The 27,505-nt window shown below is 40.3% G+C and overlaps 1 protein-coding gene across 1 annotated transcript in view; it reads left to right on the forward strand.

Moving 5' to 3' along the window:
* Window positions 1-27,505, forward strand: part of brsk2a (BR serine/threonine kinase 2a) — a gene marked incomplete at both ends in the record, with an annotated part of 224,468 nt that overhangs the window by 173,721 nt on the left and 23,242 nt on the right. The window contains 9 exon segments of the mRNA XM_083893512.1: window positions 5,745-5,778; window positions 6,358-6,426; window positions 8,208-8,354; window positions 17,097-17,128; window positions 19,371-19,535; window positions 20,494-20,591; window positions 21,273-21,423; window positions 22,935-22,965; window positions 22,967-23,001. Coding sequence (XP_083749638.1) covers window positions 5,745-5,778; window positions 6,358-6,426; window positions 8,208-8,354; window positions 17,097-17,128; window positions 19,371-19,535; window positions 20,494-20,591; window positions 21,273-21,423; window positions 22,935-22,965; window positions 22,967-23,001 — 762 coding nt within the window.

The raw sequence follows: 27,505 nt of genomic DNA on the forward strand, positions 1-27,505 counted from the left end.
AGCTTAAAACTAGCAGCTAACGCTAGCCACATGGGTGTGCGTGTGTGTGCGTGTACGTAGGCATAGGCATGTGCGGGTGTGTGTGTACGTAGGCATGTGCGGCTGTGTGTGTACTGGGGCGGCTAAGCGTCTGTGAAAGCCTGGGTGTGGAGCTCCAGGAGTTAGTGAAAAAATGTCAGTGTTGACTTCCAGGATTTGGGGGCGGTGTGTGGCGGTCGCTGTGGCCGGGACAGGGCCCCCCTGGGCCGGGTAGACCTCCCGGTGCGGAGCCTGGAGGTCCAAAAGATTAAAACCCCGGAAAACGGTTAATATTAACCCCAGTACTGTAAAGTAAAGCAGCACAAACGAAGCACAAACAAATGAGAGCTTTTTCAGCTGATTTGGACGATATGGGGGGCTGCGTGACAATATAGATATATTAATATCTCAAAAACTAAAGCAGCACAAACGAAACTTTTTGCAGCACAAACCAGCACAAACAAATGAGACCAGCTCAGCTCATTTGGACGATATGGGGGGGTGGATATAAACATGTTAATATCTCAAAAACTAAAAAAGCACTAACGAAAAGTATTTTGAAATGGTTTTATTGGGGGTGGGGGGTCAACTTCACGCAGCCTGTACGAACGTGAGTTCGGGTGTGCGTGTGCATGTGGATGAGAGAATGTCCTGCATGCTTCTGACGAGTTCCTCATTTAATTACAGATTTACAGAATGACACAGCAGATGAATGACTGCATGTTTTGATGCCAAATAATACAGAGCCTTTCGAGAGACCATACATTTGCATCCTGGTCTTCATTTCCCCCCCGAACACAACGCAGAGTGAACCGGAAAAATTAAGACCAGTTACATATATATATATATATATATATATATATATATATATATATAAAATTGTTAGAATGTGTAATATATTTTAATGGAAGTCAGGTTAAAGACATGGAGCTATCAAGGCCTCTGCAAAGTGTACTCTGAAAGCCTCTTTTATCATGCTGCATTGATCTCATGAGGAGAGACAGTTGGAGTTTCTCACACAGTGTCTGTGCTGTCTGGCTGTGAACAGGGCCATGACCACTCATTACCACTCTCCATCTCCTCATATCAGACTCTGAATTTTATAATAACTGGCAGCCACAATCACATGTTCTCCCTCTGTGAGTGGGTTTTCTCCTTGTACTCCAGTTTTCTCCCTCAGAGGTGAATCGGCCATGTGTTTGTGCGAGTGAGTGAGTGATTGTTTGTCTTCATGTGTTGTGTTGGCCTTGTGACGGACTGGCAACCCGTCCAGGTTGTACCGCATCTTTGGGGTCATGGATGAACAAGAGTTTTTACTGCGGGACTGAAACGTATTCTCAAGAGTTTCATATCTCTCTTTCTCACATTAAATTCACATTTCACTAAAATCTCAGTATTTAAACAGGATCTACCATAACCAGTTTACAAGAAGAAATATTATATTTTCCATCCTTGTGTAGCAGGATGAAAGAGGCAAGTGACAGTGGGTGAAGAGCAAAGGACAATGGGTATGCATGGGACTCATGGGAGTGGTCTCTATAGTTCTCACTTCTCTTCGCTCTTTTCAATTGCAGCTGAAATGAAGCTACAATTTTTGTACTGTCAGATGTCCACAACACTATCAGGAATCTTTTGTGTTAATGTAGTGAAACAATACCATTACAACCCAATTTGATACATGTATAGAATATGAATTAACATAATATCTATGGCCTAGGAAGAGTCTTTCTGCTGTGGATAGACATTGTGCTCATTGTTGGGAGTTAAGGCCACATTATACTTCTCCAACTGCGTAATGCGTTAACCACCGAGACCCCTCCAGCCTTCATACTTCTGCGTCGTGGTGACGGATACGCGCTGCAATTTCCCGCCCGATCAGTAGGGGTCGCTGCGCAAGGTTGTTGTGCATTTGGCTACAGTGAGCAATGGCGTCTGAGAGAGAAAGAGAGAGAAAGACTGTTGTTGTTGAAACAGTGGCCGTTTCTCACTTTTCTGTGTCCCGGAACCCAGTTTTAAGATAATTTGAGGCAAGAAATTGGCCATTAAGAGTCTTAACATGTAGTTTGTGTATTAAGATATGACGTATTTATAGTTTGGCAGTGACGTTGTCAGCGGTGATCAGCTCCGCCTCTGTGGACGCTCGGTGCGCACTGTGAGCCGGCACAGAGCAGCTTCGCTCGGCCTGTCATGAGGACCAATCGCAGCTCTTGCCGTCTCCGTTGTCCCTTGATGGAGTGACGGACACTTAAAAAAATATTTTGTGCAGTCAGAGACGACACAGAGGGCTCTACGTAACCTACGCAGAGCACTTTACGCAGGAGTATAAATTGGGCTTTAGCAGGGACTGTGACATCTGTCCCCAGCTCAGACCTGATTTTGCCCAGATTATACCTCCACATCAGCTCCAGCTGCAATTACGAACACACATTTTAATACACAAACTCTACAAACACACATGCACATCGGACACTGGTAAGGCTTCATTCATCCCCCCGGTCTCGAAAACTCTTTTGTCCTCGCTTATGGCGGTTGTCTCTGAGCTTATCTCAGACTCCATTACTCTTTAATGTGTATTTAATTGAATTTCACTTTTTAAAGTGCCTAATCACAGCATAATCCCAAGGCACTTTACATGGACACATTTTTATATAACCATGTGCATGAAAGCATAATTCTTTCCAATAGCAGCACAGTGGTTAAACTCTTATGACTCATCCGACCAAAGGACTGAAGCACATAGAGGTGCAGGTAAAATGTGCTTGACTGATTCTGTTGCCGTCATGACCACATTGAAGTTTTTTCTTTTCCTAGAAAGTCCATACAATGGGGTCAGCTCTTATTCAGATTTTTGCAGTATTTTGTAAATCCAACCATTTATTTTATTTCATTGTATTTTTATTCCACTCTGGGTGATTCTGCTGATCCTGGTGCAGTGTACCTCCTTGTTCATGTACTTTATGTCTTTGAGTTACACACATACACTGCACACAAGGAAAGTAGTTGTTTTCATTCCACTCTCAGCGCCATCGCCATGTCCAGCCTTGCTTGGGGTTCTAGTCTCACAACAACTTGTATGGTCCGTTTGTGTTGCCATTTCCTGTAAATGTGAATGTACCGTACACTCTGTGTGTGGTTATTGATTATTCATGCTCTACCGACTGTCCTATCTCTAAGTGTAGATATGACACTTTTTAATTAAATGCATTTATCTACCCCCTCCACCCCCTCTCTCACCGTGCAGCAGTCTGACAGAAATGTATTACATTTGCCGTGGGTAATGGAGCCGAGTGAAGATGAGGCTCGCCTCAGGTAGAGTAGGGGCAGCCTCGGAGAACATACATAATAAATACGTGCAGACATACATCTGTGTAGATGAGCAGGGGCATTGATGACTGAGTACATATCTTCATGCGTAGTTCAGGAAAGTGCACATAATTTGTCTCTGACTGCATCAACTCGTGCAAGTTCATCAGCGCTGATTGATAAAAGGACATTTTTCTTGTATGCACCGAGTGGTCACACACATTCTGTTCAAAAAGACAAATTTTTACGGAGATCTCCTTAGTATGATGAGCTGATGCTGCTCTTTCTTTTTCATGTCATGCCACAGAAGTTCATGACGATGCTTGCAAAGTCTGTCACAGCTGGAGATAAAATGATGGAGGAGAATCTAATGCTGATTCAGACAGAAAAGCAAAAGCAGTGAAACTTTTATTTACACATTTTCAGTTTTGTCTTCACACATCTAATAGTTTAGTAGGAAAAGACGGATTTAGGCAGTGTCTGATACAGCTTAAATGTGACTTCTTCCCTGGGTGACCTTGTTGATTAAGTCATAAAAGCTTCAGAAATCCAGAACTATGTGATTGTCTCTGTGGTCTTATCGAGCTTCTTATACAGTCATGTCTGCTCGGACAGTACTCTCGTGTGCACTTTGCAGGCAGCTCCCTTGTAGTTAAAAAAGTCCAAGTGTTACACCACTTACGCTGTGATTATGTCATTTCTGGTGCATGCATAGATGAGCTACGGTGAGAAGAAACCAAACTTTAAGAAGGTTTGTTTCAAGTAATAGTCCAGTCATGACAAGGTCTTTGGAGTAGATAAAGACTTCCCTTTCAACGTGTCTTTATTACTTGTTAAGAATGTCATTAAATGCTCTCAGGTAAACCACTCACAGCTGCATTTTATCCCTCTACACTCTACTGTTCTTTGTTGCTTGCAGAATGCAGCCTAATATTGCGCTGTCTGTCAATGTTATTTATGTGATATTTATGTCTTAGCTGTGTGGAGTTGAGAGGGCGTGAATGTGCTTCAGCAAGCAACAAGAAAAGACGGATTTTATGTCAACCTACGCACGACTGTTCTTCAAATGACTGCATTTTTCACTCTGGTCAGAGGGAAGTGGCTCCTGGTCTGTCACATAAAACCTAGGTTTTCAGCTTTACTTGGGCTTTTATATGAGACCTGCATTTTGATGTTGTGAACAAAGACATACTGTATTCAAATGACCTTTATTTAAAAGTTTAAAAGCAACAATTTTCTCTCTGTATAATTCACTATATTTTGTCGGTGACATTGCTGACTGATTTCCCTGAGCGTTCTTAGATTGACAAATTAGAATTCAGCTCAAAGCAGAGAGCTGAGACCACTGTATTTCAGTGTTTACCTTCACCCCATGTTTGCCACCTGAAGCCTCTGCAAATAATGAGTTTATATTCACTCTGGTTTCAGCTCTGGCTCGTGCTCTCATGAGACATAACTGGTGCAAATCTCAGGCTCGGTTTTTGTTCGTTTTTTTTCTCTCTCGCTCATCTGCATAATGCACTATGACACGTGCAATCAGGAGGGGCCGTATTTGCATAGGCTCGCTTTTGAACTCCCTCCGTTGACACGGTGGCAGTGTTAGTTATCGGCCGGTATTTTGACAGCCTCGTGAAGCGAGGTCATCAGCGCTGGTTTTTCGGAATGCACCTCGACAACAGTCAAGCTAATGGGCGGCATGTTTACAGAGTTCAGATTGTCTCTCATTACTGTAGAGCCAAATATACTGCTCGTAAATAAAGATGAGGGAGAGAAAGAGGTGGAAGACTTATCACAAGAGCGGTGTGGGGAGACGGGTACATGTTTTTGCTTTCTGTATGCTGCCATGCTGGAGATTAAGTTTGATTTATTTCTTCTTTCATTATTATTATTATTATTAGTAGTATAGCTTGATGTTTATCTCACTGCACTGCATATATATCAGGATCCTGAATTTGCTAATCAGGCAACTTCAAACACAAGAAAAAAAACAAGTCATTTCACAGCTGCTACTCTCATTCACAGCCATTGGCTTCTGGAGCAGCCATTGTGCAGTGGCTTCATAAATCTTCATACGATATTGATGTGTCAATCTAGTCATTGGGTTTACTGTCAGCCCATCCAGGTGCCGTAAAGATTAGTGGGTCTGTTCACTGTCTGCTGTGAGAGGATGCCCTTGAGTGAGCAAGCAGTAGGACATTCAAACACCCTCCGGATATCTAAACTCCCAAAGCACATTTTGATCTATGTTCACTTGAGACATTTATTGTCTGCCTACATTGTTCTCTTCACATTTCTATAATATAATAATATTTCTATATTATGTCATCATCATATAACTCTGTTTTACATTGTAGTACAGTAAAAAGCACTTTAAAATAGCCTATTTCATTCAATGGCTGAACTTTTTTTTCTCTTTTTCGCAGATCACCACACTACGCGTGTCCAGAGGTCATTCGGGTAAGTCATTTTTTACAGAATCATAACATTATTTCTGCTCCACTAGCATTATTTTTTATAGACCACCTCCAGGACCTTTATTTGACCCTCTGTAACATGTTATGGTGAATTTTTGGATCATTTTTCCAAGGCAATTTTATCAAATGTTGGGAAATACCTTGTGCCCTCTATCCGGGTACTGTCAGGGGGTATTACAAATCAAATGTAATACCTTTTAAATACCACAAATGTAATGCCAACTGCACTACCATAACAGTTAAAAGGATACAGTGGAGGATCAGTATGGATTATTATATATTTGCCAACTTGACACGGTCACGAGTTGTGTGTTCTACGGATCCCGAACTGATAATCTTTGACTCAGGATTTGCAAAAGTTAATTCTAAAAAAAAGTAATTTTTTGGAGGGGCATTAAAATCCTGCTTTGTGCAAACTTCGGGGGCAATTTCAGATATTTTAATTGCATTGTTCCCTGAGTCCCTGCCAATATCCTAGCGTGGTCCATATAAGTTTAGCCAATAGAAACACACTCTCTCTCTTTCTAAACCCACTGACGCTTCAACACTCCCTTCTTCTCAGGGGGAAAAATATGACGGAAGGAAAGCGGACGTCTGGAGCTGTGGGGTCATTCTTTTTGCCCTGTTGGTGGTGAGTGTCAGCTTCTTCTTTACTTACTGGTGGAGACTGATTTTGCTCTTGTTTTGTCCACAAACCAAAATGATTCAGTTTTAATGATTTCTTTGTATATGTGGAGCAAAGACTAAGAAAATATTCACATTTAAGAAGCTAAAGCAATCAGAAATCTTGTTTTAATCATGAAAAAAGCTTCAAACCGATTAATCGATTATCAAAATAGTTTAGCGATTAATTTAGTAATCGATTAATAATCGATTTATCGTTTCAGCTCTAGTCTACAGCTGAACTTCATGAAGGACCTGATCACCATTAATAAATAACATTGAGGTGCGGTAATTTTGGGTATTGCCAGTCCTTGATCTGATACTTGAGATGGAGATCGGAGCATCCCATTTGATTTTTCCATAATGTTGGCATCCCTTTATTACAACTGTGATCAGGTGAATCTTTTGACAGGGCAGCCATGACTCTGCACTCTGACTGCTGATTAGACATTGACCTTATTGGAGTATAAAAAGATGGACAACATGCTGGAAGCCATCATAGACCCCCAAACTCAATCTGTATGTGTGGGGGAATTAAATACTATCATTTAGGAGGTTGTACCCGAAAAATATGCTCCAGAGATGCCCTCAAGCTGGTTTCTTGCACACCAGAAGATCTGAGAGAAGAAGCATCTTTTTTTTTTTTTATTAATGATCCTGCATCCACACACAGCACTACCCATAATCAGGTGTATTCTCCAGCTGCGGTTTCCCAGCCAATGCCGCCCTGAAGCTTTGTCTCATCAACAGCTGTACCTGTAGTTTCCCACACACTCTTGCTCCATGAATAATTTATCCAGACAAACTGAAACAATAGAAGCCCCAAATAAATACCCACACAGACAAGGCAGCTTTATGGCCACAGGCCTTGTGCACTTTGTCTTTGTTTTTGCCGCTTTCTCCCTCACTCCATCTCTGTCTGTCTCATACATGAGTTTACTTTTGTGAAGGAGAGTCTCGCTGATACTCATGTATTGTGTAAACCTGATGTTTTCTGTTATTTCCAGTGTGGCCTTGCTTCTCTCGCTCCAAACAAAAGTTTTTTTTTCTGCTGTCATTGTTCCATATTCTACATTTTTGTGCTTGCTGTTTGGCAACGAGATAACCATTTGTTGTATATACTCCCTATCAGTTGGACTGCACTTAGATCATCTGTTATACAAACCTCCCCCTTTCCCCCCCCCTCTGTCTCTCTTCATTTCTCCGCTTTTCTTCCCGTCTCTCTCACCCCTTTTCCTCCTTCTTTCCCTCTCCATCTTGTCGTCTGTTGGGGTTTGTCATTCATCACACAGTCACATCTGTGAGGTGTCGGCTCGCTCTGATAAATGACTCTGATGAGAGAGCGCTAAATGAACGAGGTAAATGCGAAAGCAGGGTAATTATTAGAAAAGGAATTTTTTTGAGCTTACTGCTGTTTATTATTTATTTTGCATCACAGCTCTGGGCAGAATGCAGTCATTTCAAAGTTGAGCAAGTTGAGAAAGTGAGCTTATTCTTTAAGTCAGGCAGGATTAAGACTCTTTTGATTCTTCTTCCAAAGCCCTGTTTTTCATTTATATACCTATTTTCTTTTCTCCTCTCAATCGTGTAAAGTCGGTTTCTGTTCTAATGCTGCCATTAAAACTTCAGTGCACAATGCGTCCTCTCTACGTACATTTTGGTTCCTACACATTCAGCGCACACTTACCATTTCCAATTTCTTTCTCTCTCCCTTTTGTCAATCTCTTCTTCCTGCCCTTTTCTCTTCAGGGTGCCCTGCCATTTGATGATGACAACCTGAGAAATCTTCTGGAAAAGGTGAAGTTGGGAGTGTTTCACATGCCACACTTCATCCCTCCAGACTGTCAGAATCTTCTCCGGGGCATGATTGAAGTGGATGCCACCAAAAGACTAACGGTGAGTTCAATTAAGATATTGGAGGATACGCTGTTGTTAGAGGTGTGTATACCCCCCCCCCCCCCCCATACAATTCAGGGAAGAGACATTTTTTTTATTATTATTGATTAAATACAGTCTGATATGATTCAATGCAATACAATACTCTCTGTGTTATTTTCAGTTCCAAGATAGAATATACCAATTGCTGAGCAGAGAATTCAATGTTTTTTTCATTTAATTTCTTCAGATTCACAGCTAAAACCCTGCTCTTATGTTTACTTTATCACATTTAGACAAATATAATGAAACTTAATGCCTGAGCAAACATTTCTGTCATTATTAATATAAAGTAAAGTCTGTCTGTCGTACCTATGCCCGTGATATTATGATAAAGTAGCATTTCAGACATCGATCTTCTCATTTGCGATGTGATGTTTCGAGAGGTTCAACTGCATCATTTTAACTTGAGAATAATAATAACACAACAGTGAGATACAGATCGACATGACGTCTTGCAAGTGAATCGCCTGAAGAGTAAATCTCGTGAGAATTTGCGAGCGATTCACAACATTAAAAGGTGGAATATTGACTGATTCATAGTGCATTTGGATAGATAGTGTTTCTTATTGATGTTTATTGCATCTTTATAGCCGATTACCATTTCATATCAATTCATTTTTACACCCATAGCTGTTTAGAATGTTCATATCCTGCTAGTATGTGTGTGGTCGTGGTTTTAGCTTAGCTCCTTATACCCAATAAAGAGAATTTTTGATATTAAAGTAACATTGGAGATAACTTCCAGACGAGGCCCATAGAAGAAGGATTATATCCTAGGTTTGATGTTGAGGAACTAGACTTGGCTGAATGGGAAATGAACCCCTGCAGGCAGGTTCAAAACTGTTTAAAAATGCTTTAAAAGGCTTCCCCTATGTGTGTGTGTGTGTGAGAGTGTGTGTGTTAAATCAGCATAGATATTATTTGAGACAGTATTCAAGCAACAAATTAAAAAACACACAAAAAAACACATCAAGTTTAAGAGCAGAATCGTTCTTTTGCAAATTCAAGCTGGGAAAACTTGTACTGCTTCAAGGAGAGAACAAGACGGCAGAGACAAACATCCACTAAAGTGGATAATATCAACTCGGCACTGAAAAACAACCATTGTCATTTTGTGTGTTTGTTTCTGTCCTCCCTTGTGTTTCCCAATGTTTTCCTCATCCCCAGCTCTGTTTGAGTTCTTGAGTCCTCACATACACGGTGTGAATTCGACAGAGGACGGCTGTTTGTGTACATTCCCTCCGCTCTATTTAGTGTGCTCGTCACAGTGTAAGGCACTTTCTATACAGCGAGTGATCACCTTGGAGAGGAGGCTGTGTGAGAGCACAGGGGTACGAAGGGCAGAGAGTCGGTACAGAGAAGGAAAGAGCCAGACAAAAAGAAGTGTGAATAATGACTTTACACTTCACAGAAATAGTTGCCTTTTGTACTTCTCCTGTATTTCACTTTCAGAATGCACAGATGTATGCTTGTAAGTTTGTGTAGCTGCATGCACACCTGATGTGCATGCTGTATGTACGTGCCCTTTTTAGACTCCAGAATCCAGGATTCTTTGTTGATCAGTACAGTGTTAACAAAACTGACTTGCCAGTAAGCAAATGTCCTCATGCTACCTCTAATTCCCCACAAGTGAGCTTATTGTTCACAGTGTTAGAATGACATTCTGACTCATAGAATTATTCATCATGCTAGTAAACAAACAAAATTATACAAAGGATGAGGTGGTCATTTGCAGGGAAGATGGCAACCCTGAGAAGAGGCCCTTCAGGCTGCATCAACTCGACTCAGTTTTTGTTCAAAAACGAACATGTTCTGAACTGGATTTGCCTCCTTCCCACAGTATTCTGATATTAATTAGTGTTTAAAAAATGTCCTGGGCTACATTTTAGTCTGGACAGTTGCAGGTACAATAGTGATAGTTGCCCAGATTATCTCCCTTTATACCCAGGGAGTATAATCTGTTTCTTTTATACTGTAGAACAACAAACATGGCAACATTTACTGTTCCTGCATTTCCCTATGGGAACAACAAAGAATATATACGTGATTGACAAATCAAGTAACACAGAATTTGTTCGTTTTTTTCATTTTTATTATTGTAATTGTTATTATTACATCGTTGTTTATCGTTAGTAGAAATTTCTGAAGATGCTCAAACACCTGCAGAGAAGAGAATCATCTTCTCCAGTGTGTACATGCCCATTATATCTGAATGGCCATGTACATTTCCAAATGTGTTATTATGGACAGCAGACTCTCATATGTAACCAAAATGCTTATCTGATAGCAGACCAATTTTATCCTGAAAGCATAATTTTCAAAGAAACACGCAGCCTCAGAAGTGTTTAAACAACTATTTGGGCCGCACCTCGTTGGTATGCTGTACATACAATGTATGCTGTGTTTTCCGTTTTCTCAATTTGACGAGGACAGGTCACCCTGACATCCCCCTAGATATGTCCACCAGCCTCCAGCGCTGTCCTTGGCAAAACGTTACACAGGGACAGAACTGCTGGGAGGGAATAGAATATGCTTCCTGTTCCCCCCCCCCCCCAGGTGTGAGCACTCCAAATGGAGCTTGGGGGATATGTTGTAACCTTACAGAATGTCAAACAGCTCTGCGAGATTGAGCATTCTCCGAGTTTAGTTGTGTCTTGGATGTAGACAGGCCACTTGAGGGTGGGAAAGACATTTTTTTTTTTTTTTTTTTTACTCGGGATTACTTTTAAAAATGGTGAGAGTTGTTTGCTGAGTCAGATCGATAGGGCAGTCAGACCATAACTACTTGCCGTATTTCAGTAAATAAGTTTCCACACACAGTTTTCAATTTCGCTGTCTAATCCCCAGTGTACAAGCACTAACGGGGAATCCATTTATTGAATGGAGTGTCTCTGCCTCCACTTCACTAGGTGGCGATATGTTCCCATTTCCGCTTGTTAGTATCAGGCGGTTTAGCTTGTGGCTAGTTGTTAGCATGTTGAGCACCACTCTGAGTCGTCCTCCTACTTCCATAAAGTATCAAACAGGTCTCAAAAGTTACCAACCTGGGATTTCACCATGTTTGTCTCCCTGTCGTCTTCTTTGTCTTCTGTGTGCTAGCATCTGGGTCAAACCAGGGTTGATGGGCTTGAGTCCATCTAAAGGGGTCGTGTTAGTCTAATTTTGAGTCCAGAGTTAAAGGGACACTGTGTAGTATTTATGGGTTTCATGTGATCAGGTGAATCTTTTGACAGTGCAGCCGTGACTCTGCACTCTGGCTGTTGATTAGACATTGACCTTATTGGAGTATAAAAAGATGGACAACATGCTGGAAGCCATCCACTTTTTTATACATATTATGTGCTCCTGCATTGTCTAGTCCCTGTATAATAGTTTTTGTTTCTTTTTTGTAGTGTTTCAAAAAGTCATGTAAAATAACATGGTCGTGCGCTGCAGTTGCATTGCCACTGTTAGCAGCGAGACGCCATGTTTCTACCGGAGCCTGTAACGACAAACGCGAGGGAACAAATCAAGCGTCGCTTTATTATGTAGCAGAAGTCCCGCCTCCACTCTCTCCGCTTTGTCTGCTACGGCCGCGGTAGCTCGCCCTCTCCCTCGCCTCACGAACCTCATCTGCTGACACGGAGAAAGACGAGGACGACATTTGACCGGCTGAGGATACCGTATCGCTCAGGGAAGGGAGGGGGTGAGCAGAGGAGCAGTTCTTTGTTGTAAATTTAAGCCTCTCCTCTAGATGTCACTATAAACTACTTACTTCACCTTTAAGTTCCATTTAATAAAAATGCAGTCAGACTAACAACTTACATGTATTTTTGTAGTTTAGTTTTAGTTGGGCTAATATGACACCATTATATTAAAGGGGTAATATTATGCGAAATCAACTTTTTAATAATTTAAATCCATATATTTGGGACTTGGGCGGCCCTATCAGTCAGTAAAATGTGAAAAAAAGATCAATCACTCATATTTTTTTGTGGTCGTCCTCAGTCTAAGTACAGGAGATGAAACACACGATGTTGACTTCCGCGCACATTGGGATTGCTGTTAGCTCTCAGTAGCCTCTGTGGCTAGTTTCGTTTTCATTTTTTTTAATGTGGACCTAAAGAGATACTACTGAACCGAGCGTTCTGAACAGGGATGTTTTGGCAGGGTGATAGAACTGCTGTGGTGCTGCATGCTTATGGTATTTTGACCAAAGCATGTCACAGACATGTTCATTAGGACACCAGGGAACTAGGTTAACTTGGAGAAATAGTGTATAATATGACCCCTTTAACAAACTTTTCCATTCATATTCTATTAATTTGATTTTGCCAGAAGATGCATTCAAGTACACACACAAAGCCAAATCTCAGACTCTGATACACCATTCCCACTGGTGTTCGTCAATTTTTTTTAACTTGTTAACCCGGGTTTAAAAATCAATGTTATCCCCATTACACTTAGTATGAAAGGGGCTTTAGTGGGGGGATAGTCGTAAGTTATAAACACAGACATCCTGTATCGCTGGAACGATCTTCCTCCTCATGATCTCCGGCTAATAGGAGGATTGGCTAACTTCATATATTAAAGAGCTGTACTTCACATATTGATAATACCCCATGGGCACAGTGCAGATAAATTACCAAGGGTGCTGGAATGAAAAGATGTAAGTGTAAAAGAGTGTTTTGCATGTGTCAAATAAAGCATGGCCTCATTCACACATACACAGATGTGATTAACTTCAACAAATGCACTGAAACCACCAGATTCTTCTTTTATGATGACCGTATGTGACCCTCTAGACATCCATTAATCAATCTTGGTGTGTGTGTAGCGTCTCTGGATCTCTTCTTGATGTGAAGCACTTCAAAGATCCCTGTGTCTCTGCTCACTGAGTAATACTGACTTACACAGGCAGAGATCGGAAACTACAGGAGGTCAAGATGGGGAAAAAAAGAAAAAGGGCGTTTCAAGCCTGATATCCTCGGTCAAACTGTATAACTGATTTGTGAAGCCTGATTTAAAAAGCTCCTTGGCTTCACTACTCTTTAGGCAATCCAAATTCTGCCGTGTATTAAAGATTCATGTAGGTGATGATGGTATAATGTGTGGGGGATCTTTTCTTCAAGTGAGCATTGATTGAATGCAACAGCCTACCTGAGTATTGCTGCTGACCATGTCCATCCCTTTATGACCGCAGTGTCAGAATCAGAATCAGAACCATCTTTATTGGCAACGTATGAGAACACATACAAGGAATTTGACTCCAGCATTTCAAAGCAGAGAATGATGTGGACTTTTTACATGATTTGAAACCTAATTTCAAGCAGTGACTTTGTCAATCATTACATTTTGGCAAGGTGTAGGGTAATGTTTTTCTATAGCTTCACACACACATGTAACATTTTTGCATTAAAATATCAAAAAAGGTGAGCCTAATGTTATATATTTTGTTAGAAATCAATATTTCTAGTTCAAGATAAGGGATTAATTTTGATCACATTTGAATGGCATCATCCTCTTTACCTGTCTCTGATATAACTTCTGTGACAGTGAGTGAGAAAGGAAATATTCAGTACTACTAGTAAACCAGTGTTCTGGTGTTTTTCATTTTAATGTCTGAATTTGTTTCAAATACATCATGACTGTTAGTGCTGTTTGCTGTGTGTTCTGTAGCTGAAGCTCTCTCTAAGTGACCACCAAGGGAGACAATTCCCATGATCCCACCATCAAACTAAGTCTTTTGTTATTGTTTTGTGCATTTAAATGATACAAATATGTACACATTTATATATACAGTCTGTGGCTGTTGAAATCTACAGTAACTGCTGCTCCGCTAAGCTGGGGCTATAAACTTTACTGCATCCTTTTTTTTTCATTTTTATGATAGAATTTTGTGACTGCCTTATTCATAATGATACGTGATATAACCATAGACCATAATATAGAAAACTCAGCTCAGTTGGGCTTTAAAATAAACTGTTTTCCCCCCACTGATGTTTTTTTCCCTGCTTGCATTAACAGCCACAGTGTATGATTAAGAGACATACTCATGCTGAGACTTGAACTAATTTGTATCAATGCAAGGTTGCTTGAGAATTAATTCATGCGGCACCCAGATACAAACCTGAATATACGGCTCCTATAGACACACCCAACCACGTTTGTGTTGCAGTAGCAAGTAACGTCTGCCCGAGTTAAAGAAGCTGGAATTGGTACTGTCACATTTAGAGACTGATTGATGCGATACAGCATTTCAAACCACATCACTTTCAAGCTCGCCTGTGATATCAGTCTCTTGCCTCGAGGCCTTCAATAAAAGTCAGTGAGAGTAGGTCACCCACCGGCCTGTATCTGACAGTCAGGGTGTCTCTGTCAATACTGTGACCTCTGTGAAAACAGACAAGAATCACCTACAGTCAGTAGTCTTCTCTGCTCTGTGACTGCACCACACATTAAGGCATTTATCAGAGTAGTTCAATGCCAAGGCTGGGTGAGCATATCAAGACATTGATGAGAACACATGGTGAAGAACTACCTCTAAATAAGTGACAATAATTAGACTTGCTATGTTGCTCCACAACAACAGCAGGGACAAATTAAAAAATCCCCAAAGTGACATTGATGGTGTTTTCCTCAGTGGGCTGTTAAAACCTGGTGGAGTCATTCTAACACACACATCTTCCTCTCTTGCCCTTTGCTCACAGTGTCTCTTTCACTCTGCATTTCCTTTTCCTCAGCGGAAGGACTGTGTTAGCAGTGTGGGTGATAAAAGTGCGATGACGAGAGCAGTCGGTGTGTTTGTGTGAGAAAAGGCGTGTAAACAAAAATGTGCAATATTGGGCTGTCCCTGACAATAGATTGTGATGGACCTGTGGCCATGGTTGAAATGGTTTGTCCTACGTTGCTGTGGCAAAACAGTTCTGTCATGAGACCAAATACAGCATTTAAAAAATGTGTCTGCTCTACTAACCAAGGCTGTCAAATTAACAGAAATTAAGTTCGAACAAATATTACATACATTAGATTTTGCCTCAGCCCACACCAACACAAATATTATGATGGCATTTATTCTCACTCGTACCATTAATAACACGGGGTTGATCACTTCTTGAGCTGCTCATCTGTGATGCCTCCTCCACCACTTCACTTGAGTTGAGCTAATCTAACATGAGAGTCCCCAGATATGTTCCTGGCTTTGCCATCTGTGGTGTAAAACCTGAAACTGGTAGTTTAAATGTAAAGCCTCCATCTAACTTCACCAACTGGAGAGGCTTCAGTCTTATTCTAGGCTGCTTTGTGGCAGGTCATTCATGTGGATACTTTCAACATGACCCAGCAGAGAGCAGAGACCATAGCCTCTGTTTTACCCTTTTAGACGCTGTACTTTTTAACTCTTTAACATCGATTGTATCTCAGATGACACGTTTGCGCAAGCACATTTTGCATTACTGTAATTACGCGGCAGTTTGTGCTATCTCAAAAATTCCAAGTTATTACGGTAATTTCACTTGCGCTGTTGCAGGACGCCGTACCGAAAAATGCCTGGCCATACTTTACATTTGTTGGCCTGTTTTTGGAGACAAAAACACAAAGAAATGTTACTTTAAATATGGTGTGTGCTGTTTTAAAATAACACGTTTTCTTTTAAATTAGGGATGCAACGGTACACTTTTCCCACGGTTCGGTATGCATCACGGTTTTGGGGCCACGGTATCGGTACGGTTTCGATATCTTAATATAAAACTACTCAGACAAGCAATTGTGTATTTTCACACATTTTGAGGGACTGAAACGTACCGAAATACCGCTGTTTGCCGTTGCGTATTGAACCGAACAGGGTGTACCGAACGGTTCGATAAAATACCGAATACCGTTGCATCGCTATTTTAAATACACTATTTTAACATACGTAAATGTTAAGTAAATTGTAAATAACTGCCAGATATTGAACGTTATTTTGGAAAAATTGGCAAAAACCACTTGCTCACAGTACATTTTCTAGTCATTTTATGGTTCAAATAAGTTACGACTAATCCTATTGGTTGGTTAGCCCTACGACTAACCACCCAATAGGAATGTAGCTTGAAATTATACCTTGACTAACATGTGTTGACCCTTCTAGCTGTACAGATGGATGACCTGCATTGATGACATGTTATTCCTTTATTTTTGCTTGTGCGTCTACGTACATCAAACCTGATGACATAGGTTTATTAGATCTGTCTCGCACACCAATAGTCTTATAAGATTGGTGAAATTGTACCGTCTGTATGTGCCTCAGGAGAAATGGAAAGAAAGTGGGAATGGGAGATTCCTTCAGACCAGAGGGCTTGGCGGGGTCAACAGTGTGTGTGAGGAAGATAATATCCTCCATTTATAGCTCTCTGGTATCGCCTCGCTCTTTTTATCCCGTGCTTGCTGTCGTATGATTTTTCCCAATATTTTTCTCCCTGTTGGCAGAATAAATATTTGAAGACCTAATTTATTTACCTCCACCGTTCAATTTGGCTGTATTGTCCTGTTGCATTTCCATTTATCCAGTAATCTCAAGGCTTACTTAGGCTACGCTGCACAGGCTTTTCTACACACAGACTCTGACTGATGATTGTTTTGCCTGTGATTCATTTGCATTGCACAAAACGGGATAAAAATGTTTCTAAGCAAGTATGAGGCATGTGTACTGACTGTGTTTTCTCATGTTTTTTTTGTTTACAGTTAGAACAGATCCAGAAGCACACATGGTACATGTAAGTACTTTCTTCCCTTTTAAACCCTACACTTCTTGTCACATCCTCCACCTCTGTTACAGTGTTACAAGGGGCTTATAGACCTGAGGGGAGCTACCACATGATAAACGACTTTGAGCTCCAGCCCTGTACATGAGAGTACCATTGAGTAGGGCATGACTTCACTCTCGGGGATGTGGGGGTAAATTGGTAGCCCATGAAAGAGGATGTGCCACATATGGTCAGCTGAGCAGCGATGTAGTGGAGGGTGAACCCACCTAACCTTAGTGTTCCCACCATTTAACTTTCATAACAGAGAGTATCCGCCTTTAACAACCAACATAAATCTTTTGAGAGAATTTGCAGCATGTCACTGCATATGATGTCAGAGTTCATTTTTATACACATTATATATATATATATATATATAGCCTCATATATTAATATACTGTCACCAGATCTTCCCATTTACAAGGGGACCAACTCACTCAAAGGAAGGATTTAAAAGCTGCTTTCACCCTAAGAGTGAAGATGAATTATTGGTGGTTTATGTTTTCTGTGATGTGCTGAAAGAGCGTACAAACAGAGTGTGTGACTGAAGAAAAGAGCATGGAGAGAAGACTAATGTAGGGAACAGTGAGGAGGATGCCTGACTTTCTCCCTCTGCTGGTCAAGCAACTGACTGAATACACGAATGCATGAATTAATCACTGCAGCTTTTCTTTTTTCCAGAAGCAACTAGACAGTGGTGTGATTATAGAAGCATGCAGCGGGCTAGTCACATCACACAAACTACAACTGTTTCTCTTTGTATCCAAATTCAAATGAAGCCATCCGCTCCTGTTGTGTGCTTGATTGCTTTATTGGCTGGTGTGCTTCCTAACAATCTGTGGCACTGAAAGGACAGCTCTAAATCCTTTGCACTAACCGCTGTAAAACACAAAAGATGATGCACTAAAACAAACCGTATCCACCAGGTTCAGTCATCATGAGCAGTTACTTGCACTGCCAGCTTTAGGAACCTGTAAACTAATGCAGTCTTACACACGCACGCACGCACACACACACAAACACACGCACACACACTCTGTTGAAGCTGTATAGAGAGCTGTTGATTTGACATTATGGTTGCGTTTCTCAGTATACTGCGAGGACCACATTTATTTCAGATAGGCTAGTTTTAGTTTTGGTGAGGTATAAAGAATAAGCCGGCATCTGTATGTTTCCATATGTGCAGTAATCTGTACTGGAATAAAACATATCTTTTTTCCGTTTTTATATACTGGCTTACATTTATTTGAGCTCACAGTGGAGAAGGAGCAAATCATTTTAAAAAAGATTTCTCACACAAACTGATGTGTATTTCAGGCTGTGTACACAGTATCACAGTTCACATATTACAGATAAATGTATTTGTAACAGATACCAAGAATCTGAGAGAAATCCCCTAGAAAATTGTACCAGTGCAGTTAAGTGTTTTATTTAAAATGCCAAAAGACTAAAGGCTTGTCTGTGTACTCCCTAAACACTGGGAGAGAACTCAGACATAATAGTAAATAGTCTGGAAAGGAGGAATATTGGAATAATGTTTATTAAACAAGCTGAGGAGAGAGAATTGTGGCTTAATCATGTGTCTTCATCTTACTTCGCATTATGACCACAGTTCCTCCTCTGAAGATTACATACAAAATTAGAGGGATGAGCCACTTTTGAACAATATTTAAATAGTCTATCAATTAGTACTTATGTACCCTAAGATTATACATTTTTTGTTTTTGTAAATCTGCACTAAAACTTAAAACATTTATTCCAAACGTTCATTTGATATTTTGACAGTTTTGTTTTTTCAATGACCTGTTTTATGTTTTTAATATTTAGTGTCTACATTGTTTTTATTTTGGATATGTTTAACTTTTAAGCAAATTGAAGTCAGCAAGTGAAACAATACTTTCTATCTTTTGCTACGATCAAACCTGCATCATTTTGAGGTAATGTTGAGGTCATCAGTTGCTCTGGTTTCTTAAAGATCAATAAGAAGAAAATCGATGCAGGTCAACCTCAAAGCAAAATGACAAAACCTCGGGAAAATGTGTAACTATGAAAGCTTCAGGACAAGAACATAAACAAGTTTCCCCATATGACACACATTTTAATGTGTTGTCATTAAGATATACTGTATGCACAAACTAATTAAGGCTTGTAGGTAGCAAGGAGCAAATGGCTGACACTGTCCTCATTTATTTTGTGATGTTTGCATTCCCAGAGGGGGGAAGAATGAACCAGAGCCAGAGCAGCCTGTGCCTAGGAAGGTGACCATCCGCAGCCTTCCCTCTGCAGACGATATCGACCCCGACGTACTGGACAGCATGCACTCGCTGGGCTGCTTCAGAGACAAAAACAAGCTGCTGAAAGACCTTCTCTCAGATGAGTGAGTGAATAGAGGAGCAAAAGAGCATCAGAAGAATAAAATAAAATAGTTAAATATGGTAAAAAATATAGATATAATAGGAGATGAGGATACCTGTGGACTGCAGCAAAGGATGTGTACGTGATGTCAACAGTTGTCCTTGTTTAGTTCGCATCCAAAGTGAACGATCTTACACGAAACCTGCTTCCACTTCTAATTGTTAACATTCTACTACTGTTTGTGTCTCAGTTGCACGTGTATTTTGCAAAAAGTATTTTTCTCACTTTCCTGTTTATTTTCCCTCTATGTTGCATTTACCAAGCTTCTTCCCTTTAGCACTCCATAAGCGTTACTGTAGGACCTAGCGTTCTCCCCATCTCTTCCCTTCTCCCTCATTTCTCCTGGGAACAAACCCGTAATAGTGCTGGACTGGAGGAATATCTGCTGTCTCCATCTCCCCTCCCTTAGTTCATTTTAGCTGAAGTTGCAGGTCCTTGTCTCTTTGCCTCCTACTGCTTTCCAATCTGTCTTTATTATGGGATGCCTTTTGCATTGGAGAGCGTTGGCCTACAGGCTAAATATATTAGGCTCTTTCTGGTTTACTGCGAAAGAAATGGCTGAACTCGTAATGTTTTGATACTTGCATAAACTTTGTGCTGCAGATGCTGCGTATGCAGAGAGTGCATATCGTAAAGCATATATGCAAAACATTATATGATAGCTTAATGGTCTGTAAAACTAAACTTTTGTTTTAATGTTGGAAGCTGTTTAGTAGCACCCAAAAAGATTAGGACATTTATCATAGTGAAGGTTTTTGCTGTTTAATATCTTCCTCAGGCACGTGCAGCTCTTACTGCTGCACATATTGTATTAATGTGAATGGGATTTTCTTATGTATACACTGCAGTAATCAGGATTCCATCAGTAATTTAGCATTTCCAGCTGTCTTAAGATCATTTTTATTGCCTACTGCTTGCAGTGACAACCAGGAAAAGATGATTTACTTCCTGTTGCTGGACCGTAAGGAGAGATATCCAAGTCAGGAGGACCAGAACCTTCCTCCTCGGAATGAGATTGGTGAGTAGAATAGAATAGAAAAAAAAAAAATGTATATGTAAAAATGTGACATGTAATGATTTTTTTTGCCTTTCACTCATTCACTCACACATTCACACAATGCACCCAATGTGGTGCCACATTTCCTCTCAAACATCTGTCACATGATGCAGCCACAGCCACCACCAGGAGCATCTCACAGTTATATGCGTCTGGCCTCGGGCCACGTAGATCAGTGGAGCAGGGAATCAAACCCAGACCTTCCAGTTGGAAGATGACCCACTGCACCACTGGTCTGCTGCTGCACCATAGATATTGACTCATCTAACAAACACATTATATTTGTTCAGGAAAATTAAGCACAGATTTCCATTCACAGAAAACTGAGCAGAGACATATGCTTTACTTAGACTTATACTACGGTAATGTGTGTGTGTGTGCGTGCGTGCTGTGAGATACTGACATTTTGATGAATAGACTCCCTCTTCAGTGAATGCGATACAGTCAATACAGTGGCCATTAGTTCAAGGTCTTGGAGGAAGCCATTACTTATTCACTATTACTTGAAATGTCAACACGATCAGCACCAAACATCACTCAATATTCACACACATTTGCACACGGTGCACAAAACTGGAGAAAGTTAATCATATCAATTGCGTCCAATTGGTAATTGGCTTGTCTTTGTCGTTTTTCCCACAGATCCTCCAAAGAAGCGAGTGGACTCGCCCATGTTGAACCGCCATGGTAAGAGGAGACCAGAGAGGAAGTCCATGGAGGTCCTCAGTGTTACAGATGGAGGCTCACCTGTGCCGGCCAGGAGAGCTATCGACATGACGCAGCACGGACAAAGGTAGGCGTGGATGTGGAACAATTCAAAAAAAGTTATTTTGAGATCATTATATTTTGAAAATAGGGACAAAACACATTCATGAAAATGGGTGGAGGGTGTATAGGGGCAATTTGGGTGATGTCCTACCAACTAGGAAGAGAAAGAGAATTTTTTTTCCAAAGATCCTTGGTACTAATATTCCTTTAAGCCTTCTCTGTCAGCAAATGTTTTTATCAGTGTTCTAGACATATTATATGTCATTGTCCAATCAGAATTGTCGGATTCAAGTCATGTTTTAAATGGTCCCGCCTCTTTTGGGGCGATTTGATTGACGTGGAGAATCGCCCCAGCATTCTCCCATTCACATTATGTATCAGGTAAAGGTTGTGAAAGCTCTTGATCCTTGGTCACTTAATATGCTGCCCCTGTCTTTATGTGGTTGCCGGACACATCTTGTTGGACTCTTGTTAATCATCTAACAACAAATTGATAACTGTCTTGCTGTATGCACCTTGGGTATTGAACGGGTCACCTTAATCATTATCAGACAAAAATTGCCCCCCCCCCCTGAAATTTTCTTTAGGAGCCGCCACTGTATCATGAACATTCACATGTAAATGTGACAGGTTGTAGCCATTGGTTTATAGCCATCTGTCGTCCCTAGGCAGACAAAAACACACACTAATGTACACACATTAATACACAATAACACCTCTATTGCTTCTTCAACTTCAATGACAAAATATATGACTCAAAAATAGTCTGGAATTTATTTTAAACAGAAAAGGGTATATATGAGTAAGACATGAACAATATTGAAAAGTTAATTGCCTAACATTTAACTGACTGGCATCTCTCCAGACCTTATAATGGAATCAACCAGTGGTGGTTGCTGGCCTCTGAAACAGAGAAAGCTAATTTTTGTGTTATTTATACATAAATTCTAACATAACGTCCGCAAACAAAGAACTAAAAAAAGGAAACGAGGTCTATATCGCCATGCAAATAACACGCAATGACCCGGTAAATGTCCACAGACTTCACTCATAAAATCCACACAGGACTGAGGCAGAAAATGTTCCAACGTTGTGTATGTTTCTGCAAACAGAATATTAAAAAAATATATAGAAGAAATGTTTTCATGTTATATATATTATATATATTATATAACACTGTCATATTTTGATCTTGCATGATTTTGTGGCATGGCATCCATGTCCAGTACAGCCATATAAAACACATTTTATTACAATTACAAAGTGCCAATAATATAAAATGCCATTGAGAATTGCACATTGCCCTATACAGTGCAAGGTAGATTGCATTTATGTAGACATTTATATGGACATTCTTCGTGTGTGTGTGTGTGTGCGTGCGTGCGTGTGTGTGTGTGAGTACATACTCTCACAGCACTCAGTTGAGTATCAGACGGTCTGACAGTGAGCCTGGCTCCGGTGTCAGCAGGTCTTCGTTGTGGACAAGCGTAAACAGAGACCGACTCTGCGCTCGCTCTGTCTCCTGTCTCACTGTAGAACATCATTGTACAGTAAAAGCTTGGATATTTCCTGACGCCAGTACAAAATGCAGCAAAGGAGAAAGGTATTCACCTGTCAGTCACTCCCAACGCTTTCTCCTCCTCTTTCTCCGTGGCTCGCCCCTCATGCAAAGAGACGTTTGTGGCAGAAGGAAGATGCAGCAAAGCTTTTCTTTAGCTTTGTTTTAAAAGTTGAAGATACTCGCAGCATGCGGTCTATTTTAATAAGACTTACACAACTTAATTCGGAAAAAAGTAAGCACTGCTGGATCCAAGAGAGTCAACAGTTTTAGGATAGCACTTCCAGAAGTTTGACTTAACTATCTTAATTATCTTAATTTAAAAATGAGAACGACTGCACATTTGCAATTCATAGTCTTAATCTGCACCCCCTTATGCTCTATCCCAGTGTTTGCTCAATTATCTATTTTTTTTTTCCTTTCTCTGAATGCCATGATCATCAGTTTCTCCCACAGAGTCCCACGTTCTCTTTTTTTCCATCTCTCTTATTTTAGAAATCTACAAGGCAAGCCAGAGCCACGTTTCAACAAGGCAACACTGGACTGATTTAAAATCTATTTTCCCTCATCTTATTACAACACTCAATAAATCATCACACCGCACATTTCTGCTCAGAGGCAGGAACATTTTTGACAGCAGCGAAGATTGAATCTGAGCGCGTAATAACCTGATCCGCCTAATGATAGGCAGATTGGCAGAATACCGGGGCAACGCTTTCACAAGTGTAGGACATAAATGCAGAGGAGCAAAGTGTGTGTAGTATATTCATAAAAAAGATATAGTTAAAATGTTTAATATTCATCCAGATGTCAGGTGCATGAATAAATCTTTACCCAGCAGTTTAGTCACACTTTAACTCACATTCTTTCTGTCTCTTCAAGATAAGTCTTGTGTTTCTTTTGCCTCTGCTCTACTCGTTCATTCCTTCAGGCAATCTGAGTCTCATCTCTTCTTTATTTAAAGGTTGTGTTGGTTTTGAAGCTGCCTTCTTCTCTGCCCTCCGCTCTGATTCTGTTTCAACCGAGTCCAGAATTTCAAATGAGAGCCTGTTTGCAACAATTCTACTGAGCATCAACAATTCCTTATACAACATGTACAGTTCACATGTACAGTGTCACTGATAAGTGAATGGAGCGCATTGTAAAGGTCGCTCGAATTAACTTTAATAAGAGGAGGTTTTCTATTACACATATTCAGTGAGAGGTCACATCCACTGTGCGAAATACAGGGGGGTCTGGGGGGGGTTAGACCCCTAAAATCCTCAAATGCAAAATTTGAGGGGGGTCTTAACATGATGCAGTGTAATTGGAAAGCATTTTTTTTTCCTAAAGATTTTTGTCATTTCACTTTTACATATATGATCTACATACATAATATACTTTGCATTCTTTCTTATCGATTTTAATCAGACAAAATGTCAATTATTTTATTTCTAATTGTGTATTGTTAATGTTCTAATGTTTTAATGAATTGCTTTCCAAATGGCGCTGTGGAAAAGGCCCACACAAGCCCACATCTGATAGGGAAGATACTGCAGGGTGGCACCTGGGGGTGGTGAAACAGTATTGCGTAACAAATGGGAGATGTGGACCCCCCATTACTTCGCACACCCTATGTATATTAAAATATTATAAATATTAATATCAATGTTATTTAAAAAAAAATAAAAAAAATAAATCTAAATGGCAAAACGACCAAGTGCAATAGTGCAGTGCTGGTGGAATTCAACGGTGCAAAAAATGCTTGCTCTACAGATAAGGACTTTTATTTTTTTTATTAAAGGGAAAAAGCTCTGCTGCATCTTTTTTCTTAAAATTGCCGCTTTTCAAATTTCTAACCCTAAATCTCCTTCCTGTCCTTTCACATCCTCTCTCCTCTTTGTCTGTGTCGCTCTTTCTTTCTTTCCCTCTCTCTGTACCTTGCTTGCTGCTGACCTTCAGTCTCAACTCCCCCCCCCCCCCCCCCCACACCTCCCACCCCTGTCAGTATGGAATTGCTATGCTAATGTGGAAATGCTGCCAGTCCTTCTCTGTCTGTCTTTCCTGGAGGGGAAGTGGGCTTCGAGATGGAGGGAGTCTTTTACAATCACACCCTTTACCTTCAGATCAAATCCAATATCTCTTTCCCTTCTCACACACAAGTCATGACGCTCCAGCTGATCGGTGGGAGAAGCAATGTTGGTAAAAGAGTGTGTGAATCAGGATTTTGCTGTGTTGTTTTTGAGTGTTTCCCTCTTTTCTCACATCCTTGTGTGCGCTTTGTGTTGCCTTGCTTGTGTTTGTACATGTTCACAGACGATGGTGGTTTGGAAGGTACACACACACACACACAGCAGAAAAGCGTCCAAAGATTTGACTGACTCCTTCTCTGAACCTAACCTTATCTTTCCCCCGGCAGTAAAAAACTTTTTGTCGACGGCACAGAAGAAATCCTAGAACTTCAGATCAGAGGGCGTCAGAGAGAGAGAGAGGACTGACTTTGAAATATGTGTTTTGACAGGATACATTTCCACCAGAATAAAGAAGGGAAAATATTTTTTATTGAAAATTACACAAAGGAAATGCTTAAAGCTCGACCCTCGTCCTGCGTTTTGACTCACATATCTTGTGTGTGGGGGCGTTGACGATCCAAAAAAAACTTCCCAGGCTACGTTCGTGAGTGGTGATTTAACTTTTCCTGTGAGGCTGCATTGAATAGATCTGGCATAAATCCTTCATTAGATGTGTTGCACAGAAATACACATGAGGACGTTGTATCGTGAACGCCCATGCCTTTCTCTAAATGCCCAAAGGTGTCTTTCAAAATGTACCTTAAAGTGCTTAAACTCAAAGAACAGGAAATCCCACTGATTTCATTTCAAATCTTAACAACACGCCAGGAAAAAATGAAAGGAGGTTAATGATATGTAAATGAAATATGGGAAAGTGCTGCAGTGGGAAGAAGAGAATATCAATAGATTTTTTTTTCTTTCTTTTATACTTTTGCGTCATGCCGTTTGAATGTGTTGAATTATTTAGAGCTGTAAGCTCACATGCTAATTATTAGCTCCAATGTATTTAAGAGGCTCAAATGACCACAAATAAAGCTCCATTAATACTGATCGCTGCAGCTCCACGCAGAAATGTCAGAAATGTGAGGAGCTGAAGTGAGAATAATAATTTGCCAAATCCCCGAGGAGTTGTCAAGGCTCAGAAAAGAAAACATATTTAAAAAGTCTGTTGATTTGTTTGATTATCTACACTATGTAAAAAAAAAAAAGAGGAAACTTTGTCCAATTGCTTTAAACCATGCTAGCACGGTGCATGAACTGTGCTTTGGATTTAGCAGTCTTTCATTCATTTTGCTGTTTCACTCCTGGCACCACGCTTTTTTTGTTTTGCTTCACTTCCATTTTATTTCAGTCCATGCCCTCATCCGAGAAGCCCTTGTTCTTGTTCCGTTCCCTGCAGTTTTTACATTAGACCCCCACAGGTGCTTTGGATGGGACTCTGACATGAAGACGTGGGGCCCATTCCAAAATAGGCTAATGGTAATTTTAGCTTGAGGACTAATGGATGATGGAGAAACACTAGATTAGGTAACAGCACACATTTGCCGTTGCACACACATAACAGGTGGGAGTAGACACATACTTATAGTTTTTCTCTCTCTCTGCAGGTTTTAACAGATTATTTTTTTCTTTGCTGCACATTTTTATGGAGCAAAGATTCAATATTTTCATGAAAGGACACGATATAAAAATCCTCAAATACAAAGTAAATGTCATAAGCAGAGGTGGGGGACTCGAGACTCGCTTGACAAACGTTGGGGAAATACTCGAGGTAACTCTCATGACTGCAGACTCAACTTAGACTTGAGTAAAATTACGTTTACAATTATAGTTAACGTTACAATTTTTTGGTTTTTTTAAACACAGATCCATTGGGTTTTTGCTTTTGTGACCTCGCATACAAACCTGGCAACCGAGCGACACCAACACCCCTACGTGAAATTTAATTAGACACTTCCCAATCCTAATGCTAGTTAACATCTTGTTGATCAAAAGCTGGTTATGATTAGTGCGCCAAACGTGCCATTTTTTAGCCATTGATTTCCATGTTTTAATGTAGACCTAATGTCAGTATTTGTTACATTTTAGGCCCTGTAATTTCCATTTTATATACCTTATTAACATATGTATGGGACCATGAAGCAGTCCCTTACATTGTATGAGTATTACAGTCTTTCTGTTATAGATTTTTTTTTTAGCATATTTAAATGTAGAGTAGCTGGGAAATCATCTTCATCTTCTGTATTCATACGACTTAACTTGTTACTTAATCTTAGACTTGCTTGAGTCTTGAAGTTTAAGACTTGAGACTTGCTTGTGACTTGCTTATGTGTGACTTACTCTGTCCATCTCTGGTCGTAAGTAAAGCTTAGTCTAGTAAAATCATGGAGATATTATCGGTTATAATACAGCTATTGGTAAACTCATATTATTTTATTTTGAAGGTGTAGCAACTGCTACAAATATTAATATCTAACCAGTAACTACATCTGTCTACT

This window comes from Microchirus variegatus (genome assembly GCF_963457635.1).
Source record: "Microchirus variegatus genome assembly, chromosome: 8".
Classification (NCBI taxonomy): domain Eukaryota; kingdom Metazoa; phylum Chordata; class Actinopteri; order Pleuronectiformes; family Soleidae; genus Microchirus; species Microchirus variegatus.